Source organism: Lycium ferocissimum, chromosome 8, assembly GCF_029784015.1.
Source record: "Lycium ferocissimum isolate CSIRO_LF1 chromosome 8, AGI_CSIRO_Lferr_CH_V1, whole genome shotgun sequence".
NCBI lineage: Eukaryota > Viridiplantae > Streptophyta > Magnoliopsida > Solanales > Solanaceae > Lycium > Lycium ferocissimum.
In genome coordinates, this window is record NC_081349.1 from 14,378,280 (window position 1) to 14,389,178 (window position 10,899).

The 10,899-nt window shown below is 38.3% G+C and overlaps 1 protein-coding gene across 2 annotated transcripts; it reads left to right on the plus strand.

The window, feature by feature from the left end:
• The first annotated feature begins 1,018 nt into the window (after positions 1-1,018).
• On the plus strand, positions 1,019-6,750 carry LOC132067316 (glucose-6-phosphate 1-dehydrogenase, chloroplastic). 2 transcript variants are annotated; one of them, XR_009417124.1, is made up of 11 exons: positions 1,019-1,426; positions 2,093-2,325; positions 2,441-2,535; positions 2,755-2,869; positions 3,821-4,026; positions 4,126-4,275; positions 4,362-4,482; positions 5,108-5,337; positions 5,435-5,635; positions 6,206-6,500; positions 6,542-6,750. XR_009417124.1 is itself a non-coding variant. In XM_059460512.1 (10 exons), the coding sequence occupies exons 1-10, from the start codon at positions 1,270-1,272 to the stop codon at positions 6,444-6,446; spliced, it is 1,749 nt and encodes a 582-aa protein (XP_059316495.1). In that variant the 5' UTR covers positions 1,019-1,269; the 3' UTR covers positions 6,447-6,750. The 2 variants fall into 2 exon arrangements, 1 of the variants encoding a protein (XP_059316495.1); XM_059460512.1 differs by having other exon boundaries at positions 6,206-6,750.
• The last annotated feature ends 4,149 nt before the right edge of the window (positions 6,751-10,899 follow it).

Sequence of the window (10,899 nt, forward strand, 5' to 3'; positions counted from 1 at the left end):
GAATTTTATGTGGGAATTATTTCTCCTCTAACCCAAACCAAACAGCCCCTAAGAGTTCATTGCTGCCTGGCAAGTGGCAAGGGCAAAAAAAAGCCGAGAAGGAATAAACTTACAGGAAAGGCCAAAGATTCTATGGTAGCTTTGTCACTTCCCTAAGAGCCAATTTTGTAATACAAACTTGACTTATTACAATTTGTTTTTATTGGCCCATCTAATCTTGAAAATAACTTATTAACATCCCCTCATGTTTGCAATTTCTTAAAACAGTCCACATACTTCTTCCATTGTCAATTCACTTCTTTGTCCCCATCAATTGACCTCACATGATGCACTTTGCGCCTTTTTGGTTGAATCTTTTGGAATCTATTCTAGTGGTTAAACCCTTGACTAAATTTTCAGACTATTTCAAATATACCCCATTTGTTTGAAAAAAGAACTTGTTACACTTATCTATGCGTAACTATTAAAAATAGATTTGAATATAAAAATTTATTTGTAATTTGTTAGAAATACACAGTTTAATTGTTCAAATCAAATAAAATAGCATTTGCTTCCACTAAGTTTGAGAAAATATATTTAATGTTACATTTTACTCTTCCAAACAAACAAACTGGATTAAAAAGAACTTTTAAAGAGAAAAATAGAATGATATTGCATATTACTATGAGTATAAACTTTTAGTATTTCCTCTTATTAGAAAACATAAAGAAAGTCGATATAAATATTTTGAAGCACAAAATTAAGAACCATAGTCCACAGTGGAAACGTGTATTGCAAAATTGCGTATCATTCTCTATATACTTTTATGTTAAGACCTTAATTATAACAGAATCGAACATTGTCTAAGAGAATGCATGTGAAAAAAAGGAAACAGGACTCAAGTCTACAGGAGTGACAAATTGTAAACATAACCAAAGTTAGAGGTTAGATGAAAACTTCATACAAACATCCAGGATGATAAATGCAATAAAATATCTTAATAAACAATAATAGGGTATACTACTAGTAGATTAATCAATGACACCATACTAGCATTCCCTCTCCACTTGACCAAAAAAATTAAACTAAATTTGGTTTTGCAAAACCAAACACCCTTTCGGAGATCTCAAGAGACTAACCCCCATCGACAAATCCGAAATCTTCTTACACCATAACCCCCTTTTTTATATCTATCTTCTTCTTTTTTTCCCTACCAAACCCCCATTTCTCAATTTTATATCTAGACTAGATACATATACAAATATTTGTAGACACAGATTTTTCAAGAAAATGGTGACCCTTTATTCTTCTCTTTCCGCACAGTGTTACTCCAATTGTAATAACAAGTTAGGAATTTCTTCGATAAATTCAAGAAAGTTTGGTTCACAGAAGATTGCTTTGCAAATTAATCAGACACCCTTTTGTAATGCTGCTCGCATGCAAGATGGTTCGTTTTTTTTTTTTTTTGGCCCCCTTATCTTTGTTACTAGTTTATATTTAAGCTAGTCTTTAATTGAATTATCTAGAAGATGAGGAAGTTATTTGTTTTGTTTTGTTCCTGATGGTAACAAATGGTAAATTTGAGTAGTTGTTTTGATTTCATGTGTTGACCAATGCTAAATTTTGTTTTCAATTTATTCATTCTTTAGTAAAGTTGCATGATTTTTTTGTTCTCAAACAAAAGGGTAAAAAAGATGGAAGAGTTTTAGGATTCTTTATTGAGTTTATATAATAAAGTTTGAGTCTTTTTTCATGTTTCTTCTTTTCCTGATTTATACAAATGCTAAATTTGATTAATTGTCTGGATTTTATAAGTTGACCATGCTAAAATTTGTCCCAATTTATTCCTTGTTAGTGGAGTGGTTGGAATCTTGTTCTAAAACAAAATGGAAAAAGAGAGAAAGAGTTATAGGATTGATTATTGAGTTCACATCATAAATTTTGAGTTTGTTTCATTTTTTTTGGAAATAGTAAAATTCTGTTGCTTATTATTGTTCTTGAAAGTGTGTTACTGTAAACCCTTTTATGCTACTATTGTTCTTAGAAGAACTACTATGGAACATATATATTTCTCTCTGTTGGTTTCTTATGTTGAGTTTTTAATGTTCTATAGGTGCTGTAGCAACTCCGCCTAGCAAAATCGAAAGTGAAACTCCTTTGAAGAAATTAAAAGATGGAATTTTGTCAGTCACACCTCCAAAGGAGCAGAAAGATACATTTGATTTTGATGTCAACAAAGATAAATCAACTGTCAGTATTACTGTTGTTGGTGCTTCAGGAGATCTTGCCAAGAAAAAGATATTTCCTGCACTTTTTGCACTTTATTATGAGGGTTGCCTACCCGAGGTGTGTCCCATATTTATCCAGTTTCGTTGAGGTTACTGTTGATTTTAAAAGTTTTATATCCTTCATTACTTTTGGTCGAATGGGTCTAATAAAACTACACCTTTTGTTAATGCAGCATTTCACTATTTTTGGCTATGCCCGGAGTAAGATGACTGATGCCGAACTCAGGAACATGGTCAGCAAAACCCTTACTTGCAGGATAGATAAGAGGTGCAATTCGTTTTGATCAGTAACATACATAATTCCAGTTTTTTTTGTTTTGCATAGAGGACATTTCTTTTTTCATCATGTTTTCTTTCGAGCAATGTAATGTTGGCCTTAGATCCAATCCCAACTTGTTTGGGATTGAGGCGTAGTTGTTTTATTTCGAGTAATAGTTAAATCAAAGTGACTAGGATTGATATAATTGTGCTTAACTTTGTTATTCAGTGAAAATTGTGGTGAAAAGATGGAACAGTTTCTAGAAAGGTGTTTCTACCATAGTGGCCAATATGATTCCCAGGAAAACTTTGCAGAGCTTGATAAAAAGCTGAAGGAACATGAGGTAATTAGGGTTGATATTCCTGAGTTTTCTGATCTTTATCTTTTCGGATAATTGAGTTTGTTTTTCTTAAAGTAAAGCCTCTGCTGGTCTTATTCATAACGGCAATGTGCAGTTTTTTGTTATTTGGTTGGCATTATAAGAGCTTGCAAACTGAATCCATCTTGCTAATTCATATTAAAACACCCTACCCCACTCGTGAAAACCCTGCAGATATGACAAAGAGGGAACTTTAAACTTGAGAAAATGGGCGCTACCATTCAATAAAAAATCATCCTCTCTGTATATATGTCAGCATTATGATTTTGCTTGGTTGAGCTTGTCGCTATAAGTTATGATATCATCCTATCATGTCTCTCCTCCCTTTCCTGGCAAATGCAAGAGCTTAGAGTGTGTTTGGTATGGAGGAACTTTTTGCTAATTTTCTAATGTTTGGTCTGTCAAAATGTTTTGCAAAACATTTTTTCTAGAAAACAAGTTCCTTAAAAATGAGGAAAATGACTTCCCTAACGGAAGTAGGGAAAACACGTTCTATAAGTGATATTCCAAGTACATTGTCTCCTCCCCACCCACCCAACATCCCAACCCCCACCCCTTGACCATCCCACCCCCCGCCACCCCCGAACTCCCAGTCCCCACCCCATGCCACCCACATAGTGCTTTGCTAGATTACATAGAAATGCTCCTGGGATAATAATATTTTGCTTACCTACCAAACACTAGAAAATAAGAAACCTACTTGTTTTCCCAGAGAACATTTTCTAGTAAAACTTTTTCCATGGAAAACATTTTCCTTCATACCGAACACCCTTAGTGATTGTTAATTTCTGTCAAGATCTTCAACCAAATCCATCTCTCTGTTGCAGTTTCCATAATTCTAATGAGTGATGAAGTTTAATATAATTTTCTATTTACTTGCTATTCTCTTAATGTTGACCATGATTACTTTTGTAGGCTGGAAGGTTTTCAAATCGGCTATTCTACTTATCCATTCCTCCAAATATTTTTATAAATGCTGTACGATGTGCAAGCCTCTCTGCTTCATCTGCTCAAGGCTGGACAAGAGTCATCGTAGAGAAGCCGTTTGGTCGTGATTGTGAATCCTCTGCTGCATTGACACGAGCGCTTAAGCAGTACCTGAATGAAGATCAAATTTTCAGGTGCAGTTATTTAAAGTTGAATTGCTTTTGACCCACGGAAGGAAGAGCACTATTATTTAACTGGTATGTTTTATCCTCATTTCTGTTTTGCATCAACAGGATTGATCACTATTTAGGGAAGGAGCTTGTGGAAAACCTTTCTGTCCTTCGTTTCTCCAACCTGATATTTGAACCCTTATGGTCAAGGCAGTATATAAGGAACGTGCAGTTTATTTTCTCTGAAGATTTTGGCACTGAAGGACGGGGAGGGTAATTCTCTTTCTGAAAGTTGGAATTTAGGTGGTGTAGAACTAGATATCAGAACCAATTTTGTTTACTTTTATTTGTGTCTCCAGTTATTTTGATCATTATGGGATAATTAGAGACATTATGCAAAACCATCTGCTTCAAATTCTGGCTCTCTTTGCCATGGAAACACCTGTCAGTTTGGATGCAGAAGATATCAGAAATGAAAAGGTTTTATTTATTCCTTTATGACCGAGTTATTTTAAATAAATGAATGACAGAATACCTAAAGACCCCCCTAAATTTGGTGTGTTTTGTTCAGTTCCCCCTTAAACTAAACCTGGTCCTAGTTACCCCCTGTACTTGGCTTTTTTATAATTGTTTGTCGTAATTACCCCCCTATACTTGGCTTTTCATTAATCTTTATCCCCTCAAAAAAATGGGAAAAGAAGGAAAAATTGGTAGCTATATTTTAACGGAAATAGAGAAGATATACAGAAGGAGATAAGGAACAGCTGTTGGAATGCTTAAAAATATAAGGAAATGGTATTTTATATTTTTTTTACACATCAGATTAATATGATGTGACTCTTATTTTACACTCTCACGCTCCAAACGTCATTTGAAATCACTTATTAGATTATAGAAAAGACAAGTACGGGGTGGTAATTAGGACCAGTTAGTGTTTGAGGGGGTAACGATTATAAAAAAGCCAAGTACAGGGGGTTAATTCGGACCAGGTATAGTTTAAGGGGGATTTGAATAAAAAGTGTCGAGTTTAGGGGGATCTTTAGGTATTCTGCCTAAAGGAATTTGTTGTTTTCTAGTTCCATATCTAATTCGTATTACATGCCAGGTAAAAGTTCTGCGTTCTATGAGACCTTTACAACTACACGATGTTGTCGTTGGGCAGTACAAAAGTCATTCAAAAGGAGGAACAACCTATCCCGGTTATACCGACGACAAGACCGTACCAAAGGACAGTCTAACCCCAACTTTTGCTGCAGCTGCTCTTTTCATAGATAATGCAAGATGGGATGGGGTGCCTTTCCTGATGAAAGCCGGGAAAGCTTTACATACCAGGAGGTTAGTGAAACTATCAGAGAAATACGTATTTCCTTTTACTTATTCTTTCCTTATTTTTTACTTGCCCCTTCATTCCTCTTTGCTTTTCCTTTGCTAGTGCGGAAATAAGAGTACAATTCAGGCATGTGCCAGGAAATTTATACAATAAGAACTTTGGCTCGGATCTTGACCAGGCGACGAACGAGCTTGTTATCCGTGTTCAGCCAGATGAAGCTATATACCTAAAGATCAATAACAAAGTTCCTGGTCTAGGAATGAGACTGGATGCCAGTAACCTTAATCTTCTTTACTCCGCAAGGTACTGTTGACAAATATGTGATGCGTCATTTCATATCTGTCACTGTTATTTTAATTTAGGGAATAATTTAAATATATAGAAAATGAGGCAATTAGAAAATTCTTATCGAGTTGTTTGACATACAAGATGCAAGCTAATTTTTGTTACCCTAAAGAAGAAAAGCCTATGACTATAAAAACTCTGTAAGTTTTCCTTCAGGTGCTTCTGCTATTCATTTAGATGAAGCTACATTACAACAACACCAACAACTACTACTCCTCAATTCCAAGCTAGATGAAAGTTTCCTTAAACATCTAAATTTGGATCACATAAATCAACTGCATCACGTCCATGTCTCACATCATGAGAATTAATGCATTTTTTTTGTGAATTGGCAAGTAATTGACAGAGATCAAAACTATGGTGAAGTCTATGCATTTTTTGGGTTCATGTTTTAAGGCTTAAATCTTCCGATTATTTCAGAAAATTCTGATGCATTGCTTTAGTGTAAATTTTTGCTTCTTGACTCAATATGCTCTTGTCACCCTAATTTTCTTGAACTCTGAAGACTGATTTGTTGTTTATGTGCAGATACTCGAAGGAGATCCCTGATGCATATGAGCGGTTACTTCTTGATGCCATAGAAGGTGAACGTAGGCTATTCATCCGCAGTGATGAGCTGGATGCTGCTTGGTCTCTTTTCACACCAGTGTTGAAAGAACTTGAGCATAAGAAAATAGTTCCCGAAAGCTACCCTTATGGAAGTCGAGGACCTATTGGAGCACATTACCTTGCAGCACGATATAAAGTAAGATGGGGTGATCTTGCTTAGACAAACTAATTTCTAGACTTTGCTATTGCTTTAAGGAAACCCTTACAACTTCTTTTGCTTAGTATGTCGTGACCGAATTTGCTACCAAGATGAAGTTGCTTACTGTCAAGGCAGATGAGAATTAGAAAACACAAGTTAGTGAAACAGAAGACGAGGGGAATCTCTTTTTTTTTTTTTTAATTAAATTTATTCGAACTAGTCTTTTTTATCGCACCAATGCCATATCCCTTGGTAACAAGTTTTTCATGTAGCAGTTAGTTTGCCTTTTGAGAATCTAATAATGAGAAAAATCATTGTCTTCTTATCAAGGTTTTCAGTATTCATGCATTCAGCTTTCTGGTCCCAAACTATGTTTAATGCAAGTTGATTTTAGGATTTGTTACAGCATCTAGTTTTCTTTGGTTCAGGTTAAGTTTTTGCTATTGTGATCCTCAACATTTCTCAATTCTTATGTAGTTAATAGTATAAATATTGTCGAGTAATGTTGTCCGTTGCAACAGCATATGGTGAAGCAATTCTTTTTTTCCTTCTAAATGATGTATGAACTACTTTCCCATTTCCCAAAAGTTTGCTGACATTTAGTAGGCGTTTGGCCGTAAAAACCAAATATTTTTCACTTTATTTGAAATTTCTGAAGTTGGAGTTGTGTTTAGTTATAGTTTTTGCAAAAAATATTTGGTTGTTTTAATTACAACTTTAAGTTGTATTTGGAATTTTCATGGCAAAATGCAAATTTTCAAATAAAGTGAAAAAAAAATACCGAAAAAAGAATGAAAAATTCTCAAGGACAGAAAGTAGAATTCTCAAGGGCAGAAAGTAGACGTCGCTTAATTTAATTTTTGTACGAAATTTGCAATTTAACGCCTTTAATATTACGCACTTAATTGTGATGACCCGCCACGTCATCATGCCATCTAAGTGCCATTTGGAGCTATTTTTGCCATGTGGATGCTTACATGGAAAAAAAAAAGTCTAGCATGTGTTGGATTATTCTAGAGCCATGGAGATTCATGTGGAGATGCTCTAGATATTTATGGACTTCCTGTAAGATTTCTTAGAAAGACCTTAGAACATTCTACCTAATGGATAATTCTAGAGAGGACTTCTTTGTAAATAAGTAGGGACTTATATATTAATTATTATTTGCATACTAGTCCCTGCGTGAGTAGATAAATGAGGTCATTCATTTGTAAAAAAACATCAAAGAAAATCAATTAAGTCTTCTATAATAAAAAGCTCTTTAGCAAATTCTCTTTGTCTTTCTCAATTACTATTCCCTTAGCGATCTTGAGTGTAGTAAACTAGTCGACTTGGCATAGCAAGATCGTGAGCAAGTCAAAAGAACGTGAGCGAGTTGTCGTTGCCGCACGCGCGCTTAGTCAAGACTAAGGACGTGACAACGTGGTATCGAGCGAAGGTTACGACCGAGGGAATGGCAAACGACGGAGAAATCAACGCTCGCTAAAACCCAAGCCAACGTTATCCGGATGCCGCCGGCAAGAAGGGCCATAACGAAAGAGGAATGACGCCAACAAGAGCCGGGAGGTGCGCGCAGGTCAGTGCCAAAGAAGAGCTTACATCCCAAGAACCATCTACCACCGAGGGAGCGAGGATGACGTGGAGGTCCCGTCCGAGGACGTCTCGCTCGGTAAAGAGTGGGTTATGAAGGTTAATGTGGGGATGGACGCCATCGACATATTTGGCCAACGTTTGGGCAAGGTGGAGGGCACTCTTAGCATTCTTGAGGGGCATACTCTTGAAGAAATTGAAAACATCCGAAATGACTTGGAGGGGCGTATGCGGTCGAGATTGAGGTAAAACGAACCATCACCGCCTTAGAAAGTGCGGACTCGTGGAGGCGTTGAGTACTATCGATGCCATGAAGGCAAAGATAGTGGCACTCGAAGAAAAGTCAATGTTGGCGTGACCGAGGCGACCAACAATGTTGTTGTGACGAGGGACGCTAAGATCGAGGCTCCCAAGCCACCGTTGTTCGAAAGGGTTCGTGATGCACAAGAGGTGGAGAACTTTCTTTGGCACTTGGAGAACTATTTCAGGCATGGCAAAGTGAGGAACGATGAGGCCAAGATCAACACCACTGTGTTGTACCTAACAGAGACTGCCATGCTTTGGTGGAGAAAAAAGGTCGTCGATGCTGACAGAGGTCTATGCACAATCAACACGTGGGATCGGTTCAAGAATGAGTTCAAGCGACGCTTCTTCCCAAATAATGTCTTGTACGAGGCAAGGCGCAAACTTAGAGAGTTGAAGCGGACGGGGAGCATTCGCGACTATGTCAAGGAGTTCACCACCCTTATGCTTCAAATTCCCAACCTCACGACCGATGACTTGTTATTTCACTTCATGGACGGGTTGCAGAACTGGCTAAGCAAGAGTTGCAACGCCGGCAAGTCAGGGATATAGACCAAGCCATAGTGGAGGCCGAGTCTTTAATGGATTTCAAGCATGACAAACACGACAAAGGCAAAGGTAATGAGTCAAGGGGTGGCAATACCAAAGGTGGGGGAGACCGTGGTAAGAACAAGGACTCTCAACAACACTACTCTAGGACTCAAAATGCCAACAAGTTCGACGACAAAAAGTCAAGTGGTCGTCAGGGCTATGCCGAGAAGAAGGCGCAGATCGAGAAGAAGGGATGCTACATATATGGAGGACCACACGGCCGTAAATCGCCCCGACTTGAAGAGCCTCAACGCAATGGTCCGTGAACGAAAGGAACGTACGCAAGGAGAGGGTTCAGGCACCGCACAGTTAGGTATGATAAGCATATGTGGCGCTGTCAAGAAGCAACCTATCCAACCCGACGAGAATAAAAATCAATACGTGGATCTCACCATAAACAACAAGCTCGCTCGTGCATTAGTGGACACTGGAGCGACTCACAATTTTGTGACCGAGGCTGCAGCGAAGAGACTAGAGTTGAAGCTTGCTCCAATTAACGCCCTCGTCAAGACCGTGAATGCTAAGCCAGAAAATGCTCGTGGTGTAGCTAATGGCGTTAGTGTCAAATTGGGCGACTGGAAAGGTACGACAAATTTTACCGCCACTACTATGGATATCTTTGACATTGTTCTGGGGCAAGAATTCTTTAGACATTGCCACGCGATGATCGATCCCTACCTCCAACGTCTCTTGGTCATGGAGCGAGAAGGCGCTTGCATAGTGCCTACAATAACTATGTCGCATGAACGTGCCATGCACAACTTTCGGCTATGCGGGGTCGAGGGCTCAAGAAAGAGGAGCAACATTCATGGCAACCATTACAAGTTTGAAGGAAAATAATGGTACCCAAGAGACACCGCCGCCTTGGACAGATAATTTGCTCGAAGAAAACAAAGATGGTATTTCCGAAGAGCTACCCAAGAGCTTGCCTCTTGGGCGTAAGCTGGATCACAAGATTGAGTTGGAGCATGAACCGGGAAAGGGTCAAGTCATGCACCGATTACCGTCACCACCTCACACGATGGGGAGATTGAAGCTATCATTGATTACCAGGCCAGCCGAAGACAAGGGCAGAAAGCCACCGCCATGTTCCTCGTCCACTGGAAGGGGTAACCACCGGAAGAGGCCACATGGGAGCGTTATGAAGACTTGTGGCAATTTAAAGACAAGATTCGAGAGTTTATGTTGCAGCAATGCGCCGCGGTCGTCGCAACATCAGGTGGGGGAGAGTGTGATGACCCGCCACGTCATCATGCCACCTAAGTGCCATTTGGAGCTATTTTTGCCATGTGGATGCTTACATGGAAAAAAAAAATCTAGCATGTGTTGGATTATTCTAGAGCCATGGAGATTCATGTGGAGATGCTCTAGATATTTATGGACTTCCTAGAAGATTTCTTAGGAAGACCTTAGAACATTCTAGCCTAATGGATAATTCTAGAGTAGGGACTTCTTTGTAAATAAGTAGGGACTTATACATTAATTATTATTTGCATACTAGTCCCTAGGTGAGTAGTATAAATAGAGGGTCATTCATTTGTAAAAAAACCATCAAGCAAAATCAATTAAGTCTTCTATAATAAAAAGCTTCCTTCTAGCAAATTTCTCTTGTCTTTCTCAATTACTATTCCCTTAGCGATCTTGAGTGTAGTAAACTAGGCTGACTTGGCATAGCAAGATCGTGAGCAAGTTGTGCAAGAACGTGAGCGAGTTGTCAAGTGTCGCACGTGCGCTTAGTTGAAGACTAAGGACGTGACATAATACTATAAAGAATATATAATGCATGAAATGTACTATCAAGTAGATGGTTTGTTGCTTTTAAATGTACAAAGATCAATCTGGTTGTTTAACTTACGGTTACCAAATCAAGATGAGCAAAGTACTAATGATATTCTTTTTTGGCCAAAGTCATAGACAGCTCCCTAAACTTGTCAACAGATTCCGCATAGACACATGAACCACACCTTATACCTACTGAACACCTAAATCA

What these genes read in the sequence shown, in the direction of transcription:
- LOC132067316 (XM_059460512.1), top strand. Translation starts at nt 1,270, where the DNA reads ATGGTGACCCTTTATTCTTCTCTTTCCGCACAGTGTTACTCCAATTGT. An exon ending in TGCTGCTCGCATGCAAGATG is followed by an intron (nt 1,427 to 2,092) that starts GTTCGTTTTTTT and finishes AATGTTCTATAG; the next exon opens with GTGCTGTAGCAACTCCGCCT. An exon ending in AATCTTCTTTACTCCGCAAG is followed by an intron (nt 5,636 to 6,205) that starts GTACTGTTGACA and finishes GTTTATGTGCAG; the next exon opens with ATACTCGAAGGAGATCCCTG.